The sequence below is a fragment of the Phasianus colchicus genome, chromosome Z (genome assembly GCF_987193195.1).
Source record: "Phasianus colchicus chromosome Z, bPhaCol1.hap1.1, whole genome shotgun sequence".
In the NCBI taxonomy this organism is placed as follows: Eukaryota; Metazoa; Chordata; class Aves; order Galliformes; family Phasianidae; genus Phasianus; species Phasianus colchicus.
The window spans coordinates 8,302,843-8,316,598 of NC_143476.1; the positions used below are offsets into that span (position 1 = coordinate 8,302,843).

Sequence of the window (13,756 nt, forward strand, 5' to 3'; positions counted from 1 at the left end):
GCAGAGTAACCCTTCTGACCTGAAACAAAAACTGAATGTAAACAGATCAGATGTTCTATATCTGAACATAAATGTTTCCATATCTCTCAGGTGTAACTGAGAAGCTGAACCAGATGCTGCCACTACTGACCAGTACCTAGAAAACACACGCAATGCAGGAGGGTTTGTTGCACTGTGATTGCTTTGTATCGCACCTGTCAGAACGTGAGTGAAGCTAATAGATGGGCTGGTGCTCTGATGCAAGGTAACAGCAGGCGTTCAATTCATGCTGTTAGTGCAGAATTGGCTCAAAGAAGGGAGACTTTAATTCACTGAGCTTTGCTCACTGGAAATGAAGGTGCAGGCTGTTCATAAGGGTACAGAAGCAGAGCGCAGCCTGTGTGCCACCAGGTGGCATGGAGGGTGCAGCAGAGCAGGGACTGCATCAGAGTTCTGTGATCTGTTGCAGCTCCCCGGGCAACTTGAGGAGTCAGCAACATCAGGACTACAAACAGAATAAGGATGCTGGGATGAGGACCTGGTGGTGCCAAAGTGCTTCCCTGCCTCTCTCGGAGCCGAAGACTCACCTTTTTTACAAAATGCCTTTGGGGAATTCTGCTCATTATAACATCAAAACACATCTCCATCCCGAAAGCTACCAGCCTCCAAGGGGTGACAGCCTCTCACTGAGCATGCACACCAAATGTTTTTAACCCGTACCTTTTAAAGCCATGTGAGGAAAGTTTACACCAATCAGAACAAAGCCATGTAATCACTGGAGTGACTCCAGCTTCACCTGTGGAACAGCAAATAGTATGAACATGGATAAGGACAGGGGGAAGATGAGGGAAGGTAGCTTTGCAGGCAAGTAGGAGAACAGCTCTGACCCTGGGAGCAGCCAATGGGCAGATCCCCTCTTTGCCCCCCACAGGCAGTGCTGGTAGGTGAGATTCACACACTCGGTTCTGCTTCCCTAGGAAATGCAGTGATCCCTGTAATTTTGGTTCATACCTTGGTGCTCTTGTGGACAGGCTGTATTCCTCTTAGTTCTTTGCACATGCTTTGCATTATCCTTGGTTAACCTCACAGCTCTGCAGGCAGCTATCACATCTGTGTGTGAGAGTGGAAGGGATGGCCAGATTTGGGGATGCCTCTGGTTAGATTAAGGCAAAACGAAATGCAGAGGTTCTCACACAACCCTCAGTTTTAATAGGAATCTAATGCTACAGTTATCCCAAAATAGTGCACGGTAAGAATTAAATCTGTCTTGACTGTAAGGCTAAATATAAAACTTTTTGTTGGTCCTTAACAACAATGCATTATCACCAGCCATCCAAAAGAACCTCTCAGCATGTGCCATTCCTGACCAAAATGACAACTAGAATCAAATATTATAAACTGATGGAAGTGAGTACAGTCACACAAACCTCAGTGACTACAGAACAGAGGTGTTTTGAAGAATGCTATTTGCTAGATGTGAGCAAAAAGGGTAGCAATGCAACCAAATTTCATCAGAGTCACAGAGATGAAGGAGTTGTGGCCAGTGCCAGAAGGCATGAAGGGATTTGGGAACCTATGTAAAACTGTACCTTCCATCATCTCCTGTGAGAGTGTTCTACAGCTGAGCTGTGCATTGCATGCCTTTGTTCATTTGCTCTGAAACTTTTCTTTGCTGGTGCAATTCCATGTCCTCTGGTCTTACAATGGAAGAATCAGAGATCAGTGGTTCCCTGTTAAACTCTGCCAGTCATACTCTTGGTTGTCTGCTTTCTGGCCTGAATTGCCTTTGGTTACTTACTGTTTTTCGTATGAAAGTTGTTCTACAATCTGATCATCCCTAGAGTCCTCCTCTGAACTCACTCACATCCTTCTGGATGGCTTTTGAGATGGGAAGAACAACGTTCAAGGTGCAGCCAATGATGCACCTCCATAGAGGCACATCTTTTCCACTGCCTTGTCTTCTTCTTTGCAGAAAGGTTCATCATACGCGTTTTTTTGGAGGAAATCTGAAGATGCAAAGGTATGTTTTAGTTGGCTGAACTCTTCTCAGCTCCTTGTTCCCAATTGCACGTAGATAAAACTGTTGGCTCTGATGCTGGAGCAGGACAATTAGCCTTCTTTCCACAGCCTCCCACAGCATTTCTGGCTTCAGAGCAGAAATTGCTTCTCATTACTCCTACACTGAGATGTGTTCTGTTCTCCTTCTATGATCTAGTGACCCGCCTGGTGGATGAGGGAAAGGCTGTTGATGTAGTCTACCTAGACTTCAGCAAGGCCTTTGACACTGTCTCCCACAGTATTCTCCTGCAGAAGCTGGCAGCCCGTGGCTTGGACAGGTACACTCTTGGCTGGGTAAGGAACTGGCTGGAGGGTCGAGCCCAGAGAGTGGTGGTCAATGGAGCTAAATCCAGCTGGCGACCGGTCACGAGTGGTGTTCCCCAGGGGTCGGTGCTGGGGCCTGTCCTTTTCAATATTTTTATTGATGACCTGGATGAGGGCATTGAGTGCACCCTCAGTAAGTTTGCAGATGACACCAAGTTGGCTGGAAGTGTCGATCTGCCTGGGGGTAGCGAGGCCCTACAGAGAGATCTGGACAGGCTGGAGAGCTGGGCTGAAGCCAATGGGATGAGGTTTAATAAGACCAAATGCCGGGTTCTACACTTTGGCCACAGCAACCCCAAGCAACGCTACAGGCTTGGGGTGGAATGGCTTGAAGACTGTGTAGAGGAAATGGACCTGGGGGTGTTGGTTGACGCTCGGCTAAACATGAGCCAGCAGTGTGCCCGGGTGGCCAAGAAGGCCAATGGCATTCTGGCTTGTATCAGAAGCAGTGTGACCAGCAGGAGTAGGGAAGTAATTGTTCCCCTGTACTCAGCTCTGGTGAGGCCGCACCTTGAGTATTGTGTCCAGTTCTGGGCCCCTCACTGCAAGAAAGACATTGAGGCCCTGGAGCGTGTTCAAAGAAGGGCAACAAAGCTGGTGAGGGGTCTGGAGCACAGGCCTTATGAGGAGCGGCTGAGGGAGCTGGGATTGTTCAGTCTGGAGAAGAGGAGGCTCAGGGGAGACCTTATTGCTCTCTATAACTACCTGAAGGGAGGTTGTAACGAGCTGGGGGTCGGCCTCTTCTCTCGTGTAACTGGTGATAGGACTAGAGGGAATGGTTTCAAGCTTCGCCAGGGAAGATTCAGGCTGGATATTAGGAAATACTACTTCTCTGAAAGGGTGGTCAGGCACTGGAATGGGCTGCCCAGGGAGGTGGTGGAGTCACCGACCCTGGAGGTGTTCAAAGAACGTTTGGATGTTGTGTTGAGGGATATGGTTTAATGAGAACCATTGGTGACAGGTGGATGGTTGGACTGGATGATCTTATAGGTCTTTTCCAACCTTAGTGATTCTGTGATTCTGATTCTGTGATGACTGCTTTGCGCCCTCAGGCAAAATCTCCTACAAAGCACAGATTTGTCCTCTCCCAGTTCACCAAGAATGGAGAACTTTGGGGTATTCCTCACACCTCGCTTTTTATTCACGTGGGATGTGGGGAAGCCTTTGGGAAAGTGTGAGATGACACGTGGCACATTCTAACTTAATGCACAAGAAGCAGAAGTTGCAGACTATGAGGGGTAAAAGGCTGGTTATATAAATTCTTTGTCACCTCCAGAACTTCTCTTCCCTGCCTTCCATCATTTGATTTCTTTCTTTAAATGCTTAGTATTTTTCTTTAGCTTTTAAACTTTCTCATCCAATATTTCCAATAGCCAATATTCCACCTGAATTTTCAGATATTTCTCTGCAGTATTTGTATAGTTTCTGTAGTTAACCTTATAGTCATACTAAGCTTGATTTACACAACACCTCCACTAGCTGTGAATGTTCCCTTTATCTGCAGAGATCGTGGCCTGAGCCCGACGTTTCTTCATTTCACTTATTTAGGAGTAACATATTCTCCTGTCTCCAAATGATGTTTCCACAAGATAAGTTTGCACTCAAAGCTATGCACTCCCTTGAAGCAGGCAGAAACCACACAGACATAACTCTAAAGTTGGCTTAGAAATACCCTGGAACCCAGTTATCATTGCAGATCTTTAACAACCATGGGAAGAGTTTTTCAGATTCCTTCTTTGTGAAGGACTGCAGGTAAACAGCCATTCATGTGCTGAAAAACTAAACAATAAGCACAAAGTGTAGCTCGTGGCAAGCTGAGCAGCCATTGGTAATCTGTCATTATGTCAAGTGACTCAGGGCTTTGTGTCTGTTGCTCCTTCTCTTGCAGGTAGATCTCAAATACTTTCTTCAATCCGTCTCCCTTTCCATTATATGCCTGGTTTGTATCTTCCTAATAAACTGCTCCATAAATGCCGCTGCCATCAGATTTGCATTTAGAGAAATACACTTGAACACAATTAAAACAGTGAGAGGCCATCAAATCAGGAATCAAACGCTGTAGGCTATAAGCTTGTCAGTCAGACAATAGGAGCATCACAGCTTGCACTTGATTATAACACTTCTTCAGAGATGCAAAGGACAAGAATGCACTCAGGAACTGCACTCAGCAAGGTTTTACTAAGAGCACATCATATTTGACAAGCCTGACTGCCTTCCCTGATTGCTTATGTGGGCAGGAGGGCATACATCACAGGACATCACAGGACATACATGCCAGGACAGAGCAGCTGATCTGGAGGTGTAAGGGACTTTTAGGGGTTTCCTTTGCCAGGCAAACACCAAGAAAGTAAAGCGACCCTACAGCACCAGGCAGCTCTCATGAGAGTGGCTGATGGCCAGGGTGTTGTCAGGGCAATGGAGACCATACTCACAGCCCTGAAAAATGGCAGCTGGGAAGCTTTCTATGTGGGGAAAGAGCTGTAATTCTATTAGGAAGGAAAAAGCGTGCCTAAAAACCTCGTTCTAGTACACTAACAGGTTTTCTGAAGCTGTTGGAAAGACCTCTAAGATCATCTGGTCCAGCCATTGTCTCATCTCCACCATGCCCACTAAACCACATCCCTCAGTGCCACATCTCCACCTTTCCTGAACACCCCCAGGACTGTGACTGCACCACCTCCCTGGCAGCCTGTGCCAATGCCTCACCACTATTTCTGAGCAGAAATTTCTCCTCGTGTTCAATCCTGGGGCGACTTCAGGCCACTGTCTCTGGTCCTATCCCTGCTGACGTGGCAGAAGAGGCCGGCCCCCAGCTCTCCAGAACTTCCCTTCAGGCAGCTGAGGAGGGCAGCGAGGTCTCCCCCGAGCCTCCTCTTCTCCAGACTAAGCAATCCCAGTTCCCTGAGTTTAACTTGGAGCTGAACACACTGCTGTGAGGATTAAAAAGTAATCTGTGCATTTTTATTGAATGAAAAGGGTGTTCCACATGATCTGTAATCATAAAAACTGAACATACGGCCACTGATACAGATTGCTGACAAGGTCTACGTTAACCTGAACAATGAGGAAACCCAGGCTGGAAAAGCTGAAGTATGAAAGTAATATTTTATGTGACATTTCCTAGACAGGGCGGGGGGGGCCGGGGGGGGTGGGATAGAATCGGGGGGGAGGAGGAGGAAAGAAGGGGGGGGACGGCGTGGGGGGGACGGCGGGGGCTGGGGAAGGGGCGGCCCCCCCGAGGAGCTGGCGGGCAGAGGCAGCGGGGTGCAGCTCCGCACAGGACCCGAGCGGCTGCCCCTCTCCCTCCGGCCCGGCTCAGCCGTCTCAGCTCGCCGCGGAGCAGAGCGGCGCTTTCCCTCGCACTGCCGCGCTTTGACCGGCATTCCGGACGCTCTCGCGTCTCTCGCTTTGCCGGATCGGGTTCGTGCGGCGAGTCGCCGTTCCTCCTCGGCTCGCTGCCGTCGCGTTTTCTCTCGCTTCCAACGATCTGCTCGCTCTCTGCCCTTCCCCCTCTCCCGGAGCGCACGCGGCCCGGGGCCGGCCGGCTCGCGGCAAAGCGTTGCGAGCCCTGCGGTTGTTTGTCCTTTTCCCGGGGCTGTGCCCCCGTCACGGACACGGAGAAGAGGAGAGGAAGGGTAAGGAGGGGGGGGAAGGAAGGGGGAAGGACCGGGGGGGGGGAGAAGAAGGGGGAGGAACGGGGGGGGCTGGAAGAAGGGAGGAAGGAAGGGGGGCGAAGGAAGGGGGAAGGGGTGGGGAAAAAAAGGGGAAGGAAGGGGGGGAAGGAAAGGGCAAGGAAAGGGAATGGAGAGGGGAAGGAGGGGGGGGAAGGAAAGGGGAAGGAAAGGAGAGGGGAAGGAGGGGGGAGAAGGAAAGGGGAGGGAAAGAAGGCGGAAGGAGGGGGGGGCAAGGAAGGAAGGAAGGGGGAAGGAACGGGGGGGGAAGAAGGGGGAGGAAGGAAGGCAGAAGGAAGGAAGGCAGAAGGAGGGGGGGAGAAAGGATGGAAGGAGGAAGGAAGGGGGAGAAAGGGGGGGCAAGGAAGGAAGGAAGGGGGAAAGAACGGGTGGGGAAGAAGGGGGAGGAAGGAAGGAGGGGAAAGGAAGGTGGAAGGGGGGGAAGGAAAGGGCAAGGAAGGGGGGGAAGGAAAGGGCAAGGAAAGGGAAAGGAGAGGGGAAGGAGGGGGGGAAGGAAAGGGGAAGGAAAGGAGAGGGGAAGGAGGGGGGAGAAGGAAAGGGGAAGGAAAGAAGGCGGAAGGAGGGGGGGCAAGGAAGGAAGGAAGGGGGAAGGAACGGGGGGGGAAGAAGGGGGAGGAAGGAAGGCAGAAGGAAGGAAGGCAGAAGGAGGGGGGGAGAAAGGATGGAAGGAGGAAGGAAGGGGGAGAAAGGGGGGGCAAGGAAGGAAGGAAGGGGGAAAGAACGGGTGGGGAAGAAGGGGGAGGAAGGAAGGAGGGGAAAGGAAGGTGGAAGGGGGGGAAGGAAAGGGGAAGGAAGGAAGGTGGAAGGAAGGAAGGCAGAAGGAAGGGGGGGCAAAAAGGAAGTGGGGGCAAGAAAAGAAGGGGGAAGGAAGGGGGGGGCAAGGAAAGAAGGGAGAAGGATGGGGGCTTAGGAAGGGGGGGAAGGACGGGGGAAGGAAGGGGGAAGGAAGGAAGCAGGGGGGAGGGAAGGGGAAAGGAAGGAAGGGGGAGGAAGGGGGGGGGTGGAAGGAGGGAGGGGAAAGAAGGTGGGGAAGGAAGGGGGGGGAAGGAAGGAAGGGGAAATAAGGGGGGAAAGGAAAGGAAGGGGGGGCAAGGAAGGAAGGGGGAAGGAAGGGGGGGGAGGGAAGGAAGGCAGTAGGAAGGAAGGGGGAAGGAAGGGGGGGTAGGAGTGCTGGTTTGGTTTCCTGTTGAATCTGTCCACATTTTATAGATGTACAGCACCCTGTGGAAAAGGATTCTGTCCGTACCAATAACCTTCCAAGCACTTGAAGCCAAAGGTGGGTGTCAGAGGAGGTGGGAATATCCTGCTCTCTGTGTCCAGAAGAAGTGGTGAGATGACTGAGATGTTAGAAGAACATAAGAGGAAACACTGGGATGGGCGACTGCTGGAGGCCGCTCAGTTTTTGGTGATGGCTGCCTTTGAGAAGTGTGTAGATGAACAAATCTCAGGACAGGGACAGGTGCTGGATTTCTCTGGCGTAGAGGCAACAGAGCAGCGCCCATACAGACCTACTTTACTGCCTAGTTATTTACAGTCTGATTTTGGCAGAAGAGAGTGAAGCAGCTTATGAGTGATGGTAGTCATGAGAAGCATGCCTGCATAATGCTTGCAGATCATAAGCTGGGACCTGTTTGTGAGAACAGTGCTCTGCAGGACTAGTGCTCGTGTTTGCAGGGAGTTCTCGTGGTTCAGAATCCAAAGCCATCTTACGGAAATGAAATCTTTTTTTTTGAGATTAAAAAACACAAAATACACAAACCCACCCCCCCACCAAACCCACAAACAAATCTGATAATGATTTGGTAGATGTGAGAGAAACTATTTTGTCAAAGCAGTGGCATTTTCTTACCTTGAATTGAAATGTCTGTAAATGAGAGCAGTGATATAAGAATGTTGTTAAAGTAAAGGTGACAAAGTTGTGTTCGTATAGTAAATACAACTCTTGGAAGTCAGTAGTTGAAATTTGTGCTAGGAATAATGGAGTTTCAGTTCTGAGTTTATTGGGTCTTTTCCTGATGCTTCTGGATGCTACCCTATTATGGTTCATTCAGTTTGGGGATTTTCTTGTTCATTTCACAGAAAAACTGAGTTGGGTCTTGTGAGTGATTGCTGGTGGAACTGATTTTCCTGGTCTTGGTCTCAGTCCTGCACAGCCACTGCAGTGAGTTAGCATTGCTTTTGTCCCACAGGAGTCACCACCGCCTGTTGTGGAAAGGATCACAGGTGGCTGGGAGTGGATTTATCAGAGCTGCCAAAGCTGAGCGTAGCTGTAGATGAAGCAGGACTGGACAGTGATGTCCCCACCCTTTCCATAGCAGAGGTGGTGCTCACCTCCATGGCAAACAGCAGCTCAGGTGAGCTGTCCTTGGTTAGCTGGGCTGTGAAATGAGAAGCAGAGGCTTCATTGTAAGTCATGGGAGACTTGTGTCTTAAAACTAAAGCCTTGTGGATTCTGTGCAAGCTCCAAACAGCTCCTTGCATTGTAGGTATGAGGGAGCAGTTGATTCCCACAGCATCATAACAGGAGGCAGTGTGCACAGCTGGAACACAGGAGCTTCTGTCTGAACATCTGCAAACGCTTCTGGACTGTGTGAGTGATGGGCACTGTCACAGCTTGCCTAGACAGGCTGTGGAGTCTCCCTCCTTGCAGATCTTCCAGAGCTGTTTGTGGGGGTGGAGAGTGATAGGGCAAGGGGGAATGGCTTTGCACTGAGACAGGGGGTGTTGAGGTTTAGGTTGGATGTGAGGAGGAAGTTTTTCAGCCAGAGGGTGGTGAGGCACTGGAACAGGTTGCCCAGGGAGGCTGTGGATGCCCCATCCCTGCAGGCATCCAAGGCCAGGCTGGATGTGGCTCTGGGCAGCCTGGGCTGCTGGTTGGCGACCTGCACACAGCAGGGGGTTGGAACCAGATGATCTCTGAGGTCCTTTGCAACCCAGGCCGTGCTATGACTCTACTTGGCCATGGTCCTGGGTAGGCAGCTCTGGGTGGTTCTGCTGGTGTAGGAGGTTGGAGCAGATGGCGTCCAGAGGTTTCTCCAATCTCATCTGTACTGTGAACCTAAAAGGGAGGTTAGGAAAATACAAAGAGGAAGAACCTGAAGTACTGTAGGTTTGTTTGTTTGTTTTTAAAATTTTGGGGTCTTCTCATCCCAGACTCTCTCTATGAATGGATGAGACTTCCATAGATCCCCAGTACAGGTTTCTCTTTTGTATGTTATGTGTCAGGATGCCTTAAGAGCATGCCTGAAGCTGCACCTGTCCTATAAGAGGTGGTCCCACGGGTATTTAATTATCCGTACGTCCGTCTCCCGACAGGTCAGGAGCCTTGATTCAGTGGGCAGCAGAGCATTTCTCTCATGCATGCTTTCTGCTCTATGAGCAGATGCACCCAGAGGACCCCTTTGGACGTGTCATGCAACAGCATTTCAGCCAGCTGGACTCTGCACTTTGTTCTTTGTCTCCAAGCCTGATTGTGAAGCACAGCAGAAGAGTTTTTTGGAAAAGTGAGTACCTGCAGCCCTCAGAGCCATGGGAAACTGAGACACCTGCAGAAGGGGTAACTGCAGGTAATTGTAGAAGTGGCCAGCTGGGCCAGCTGGGTTGAAGCAAAAAGGGCCGAGGCAGAGCTGCTGCCTGCTCTGCTGATGTGGCTAGTCATCTGAAGGTCCCTCGCCAAGAAGCAGCCTGTTTGCTGGTGTGGGATAAGGCAACGTATGGGTTCCTCTGAGGCTTTTCATCTTAGGTGTTCTGTAGAAATGTTTAGGCAAGACATCTCATCGGACTTTGAGCTGCTGCTTCTTTCCAGCTGGGCAGTTTTAAAGACCCCCCATGCAGATGCTTCATGGAGGGTCTTTGTTGTGTTGTGGGAAGTGAGTCTTTTCTTCCAGAAGGAATCATCTTGAAGGATTTCTGTTTTAGATGTGAGCGAGTGTTTCACCTGCTGTATTGCAGAAGATGAGCAACACAGAGTGCAGGCTCTGGAGCCTTTTGATGAACATGAGGTAATCCTTGTCAGCACTGAAAGAAGACTCTTCTGTGTAAGAGAAGATTGGTGTTCCTTGCTCAGTGAGAGATATCTTAGGGAGGCAATCTCAGATTGCAGAGTAGCTGCTGTTGTAAAGGCTATTGCTGACCCTGACAATTTGCAAGTGTTCCAGTTGCAATTCTTTCAGTGCAGGAATGCATTGAGGATTCCTTGAATACTTGGAAAGTATGCCTGGTGTGAGGTTCCTGACCTGCAGATGTGTGGGAGCATTTCTGGAGGGAGTGTATGCTGCTCTTGCATTTCCCTGGGCTGTTAGTGTTTTGTAGCCATTCCTGTAATAATGACCGAGTTTTAGCTGTGACTGTATTCTGTGCCATTTTTCATGTTAACTGCTGGCAAATTTGCAAGTGTCAGAAGTGTAGGATTGAAGATAAAGCAGGGACAATGAGTAACTTTGAGGTAAGTGTTGTGTGAGATAATCACTGGATGTTTCTCGTTCTGCCTTGTGGTTCTCTGTTTCTAATTCTAGAAGTGTAACAGCCTGCAGTATGAGAACAGTTGAATGTGGTTGTGTTTGCTTTGCCACCAGGCATCGTGAACAAAATCATTAGCTGAAATTCTGGAGATGAGCACAGTGGTGTAGCAGTGTTCACAGCAAGTATTGCAGAGGAAGGAAATGTCTCTGAAAGTGGGGCAGCAGACTCTTAAATTTCCAGTATTTACATTTTATGCCATTTTGCAAAAGATTCATCTTCACCTAAGATGACATTTGGGCTTGTTGTTGATGCTGTTATTCCTTTGCACTTTAAATTTCTTGTTCAGGCCGCCTTGTCACACAGCGGGGTGAATCCATTCAGTCCCCTGGTAGTGAACACACTCAGTTCCTCAACGTCCACCAAAGCCAGGTGACCTCTAGTATTGCTGCTGGCGCCTTGTGCAGGGCTCTGCTTGTGCTGTTTGCCTCTGAGAGATTGCACAGTGAGATGGAAATCATGGTTAGGTATGGTCAGACAGCAGAGGCCGGGCTGTATCTTTGAACACTTCTGATTTCTGTAGGGTCAGTCACATTTCGTGACCTCTGGGGAATCTTCATCCCTCTGGTATACAGCCTTCAGCCCTTTGTATGATCACAGCTGGCAGCAAAAAGGGAAGCTGCTTCTGAAGAAGAGCATTCATCATGCAACTTACAGTACAGGGAATCCCTGGGCTGTATGCTTTTGAGTGTTAGAAGAGATTGTACAACCTTGTTCTTTCTCAGATGCAGTTTTAGGCTTCTGATTTTGGCCATTGCTGGAAATACTGTGGAGCCAGTTTCATTTGTGCCTTGCTTGCTCTGGCCATTTGTTAGTAGCTTTTGGTCTGAGATTTTGAGAGCTCGTGCTTGTTTTTGTTTCTTCTTTTTGTCTTGATACAGGAATGGCATCTGAGGTGTTCTCCTTACTTTGCCTTGACTGCATCAGAGGGGATGGAGCCCTCCTGAACTCCCTTCTGATCCACCGTGACAGGTACATGCTGACTGGTTTTTGCAGTATTCTTTTATCTCACACAGGCTCCTCTGACAGATGTGAGGAGACAGTAAAACCCTGGGAGGAACAGATGAGATGGTAATATCCAGTTGGCTTTTTCCATTCTCATTCACTAAGGACTGCTCATTGCCAGGTGAAGCCAGCCCGACAAATTCCTGCTTTTGGCTGCTTGCTTCCTTTAGGGAGCGGCAAGCAGAAGCTGGAAGTTGGTGTAGGGCAGTTGAAAGTGCTGCAGACTGATTTCCAGGGCATGTCAGATTGTCAGGTGGCTGCATCAGGTTCCTTTGCAATTGTTAGTTTCGTTTTTGGAGCTAAGAAGTGCGAGTGTTGGTTCTTGTTTGCTTGAAATTCAGGTGGTTGTGGTCCTGTTGGCTTGCAGTTCCTCCTCCTCGTGGCCCCATCAGGTTGGCTGGCAGTGTCAGTGCGTTGGCACTGCAGCTCAGTCTGAAGCTCTTGGCTTGAGACGTGACGGTCAGCACTCCGCTCTTACAACACCCAGTGTGATGCTGAGCACTGGAGGCTCTGGGGCGGAGAACGGAATCACTGTCGTCTGCGGAGTTCTCCTGTTCTTGTGGAGTCTGCAGGTCCTGGCACAGCAGCTGTGTGAAAGAGGAAATGCTGATACAGGTGGGGAAGTGTTTCAAGTGGGATGCTGATGGCAGGGGTAAGGGAGATGTGTGTAAGGGAGACCAGGCTGCCCAGAGCCACATCCAGCCTTAGAGGTGAAGCAAGGAACAGTGCTGTGTTCAGAAGTGATGTAAGTTTGCACAGGGCTGACTTGTAGGTCAAGTGGAGTCACTGAGTCAAGAAGCCATTGGAAAGATGCAGCCAAGCATAACTGAGTGTGAAGCAGGACGAGTCATTGGTCATTCTTGAATGTTTCTAAAGCCTTTGTGAGGGGGTATGGAAGGAGAGTGTCTGCTCCCTGAAGGATATTTGGTCAAAGACTGTTTTACAGTGTAACAAGGGAAATAGGAAAGGGAGGAGGACATAAGCAGGAGCAGAGAGAGATACAGACCTGACCAGCAAATGATAAGCAAGGCCGTAATGGGAAGCTGCCTGGTCAGTCACAGTTACTGGTGGGGGGATGTAAGTGTGTGAGAGTGTTTGTTCCAGCAAGGTTATCTGCTAGGGACTTTGTTGAGTGGGAAACGAAAGGAAAAAGGGGAAGGCAGAAACCAAAATAAACAATGCCATAGACCTGACCAAACAAATATAATGACAATGACAAGAAACAAATCCCTGATAATCTGGGACAGTGTGGGACTCAGTAGAGGCTGCAAACCATGGTGAGATGCACAAAGAAAAGGGGAACCAGGGATGAACAGAGTGAAGGTGCTGGAAAATCAAGGTTATGAAAGTTGTGTAAAATAGAGCTGGTCAGGGCATGTCTGGCATCTGTGTTTGTTGACCACAGTCTGTCTGCTTATCATTAAATCTGGACTTGCTCAGTATCTTCTCACACTCTGCCCCATGTGTACGTATTGCTGCAAGGACTGGTGAGACCTGTGTATGTGAGCAAAAAGTTGGTGCCAGCTCTGGAGTCGGGGGCATTTTACTTGCAGCCACAGAGGTGATGATCTCCAGGGGACCCTTCCAATTTGAGCCATCCTGTGTAAGGGCCTGAGATCTGCCTAGGGGTGTTGGATAGAGGCACTGCTGTGCTGCTCCTTAAGGGATCCAAGCAGGGGTGCTGCTGGACAGAGAGGCTGTGTCAGTGCTTGCAGGTGTGCTTCTGCAGCTTGAGTGCTGTGTGTGTGCTGCACTGGTGAGCTGCTGTCTCTGCAAGCCAAAGGGGAGGAAAAGGACTGGAGTGTGTTTGTTGTGCAGGATTGCTGTGTGTAGGTGCTGGTGAAGGCAGCCTCTTGTCTGTGGCAGTCTGTGTGACTGACTGTGTCAGCATCCTGTGTGTGTGTCTCTGGGATACGTGCTGAGTTTCATCTCTGGTTGAATCTGCAAACAGGAGAGTGGCAGCAGTGTCCTCCAGCCTGAGCACAGATCCTGGGTCCCCAGCCTTTGGGCTGCCAGCCAGTGGCTGCTCAGGAGTGGTCTCAGGCCGTAGCAGCTGGAGGAGGCAGTCACACTCTTTACCTCTCTTAGCAGTCTTGATATGACAAGCTATGCTTTTTCTTGCCAGCAGCTCAGCTCCAGTCTGTAGCTCTTGCTTGTTACCTGGGAGGATACTGGTGCTG

At 49.8% G+C, this 13,756-nt stretch overlaps 1 protein-coding gene across 1 annotated transcript; it reads left to right on the plus strand.

Annotated features, from left to right (window-relative positions):
* Positions 1-5,453: 5,453 nt before the first annotated feature.
* On the plus strand, positions 5,454-12,939 carry LOC149912405 (uncharacterized). Its single transcript, XM_090131053.1, has 6 exons — positions 5,454-5,996; positions 7,263-7,329; positions 8,243-8,407; positions 8,540-8,643; positions 9,369-9,556; positions 11,453-12,939. Exons 1-4 carry the CDS (start codon positions 5,454-5,456, stop codon positions 8,572-8,574), a joined length of 810 nt encoding a protein of 269 aa, XP_089987179.1. The 3' UTR covers positions 8,575-8,643; positions 9,369-9,556; positions 11,453-12,939.
* Positions 12,940-13,756: the final 817 nt, after the last annotated feature.

What these genes read in the sequence shown, in the direction of transcription:
- LOC149912405 (XM_090131053.1), top strand. Translation starts at nt 5,454, where the DNA reads ATGAAAGTAATATTTTATGTGACATTTCCTAGACAGGGCGGGGGGGGC. An exon ending in CGGAGAAGAGGAGAGGAAGG is followed by an intron (nt 5,997 to 7,262) that starts GTAAGGAGGGGG and finishes CACATTTTATAG; the next exon opens with ATGTACAGCACCCTGTGGAA. An exon ending in CATGGCAAACAGCAGCTCAG is followed by an intron (nt 8,408 to 8,539) that starts GTGAGCTGTCCT and finishes CTTGCATTGTAG; the next exon opens with GTATGAGGGAGCAGTTGATT.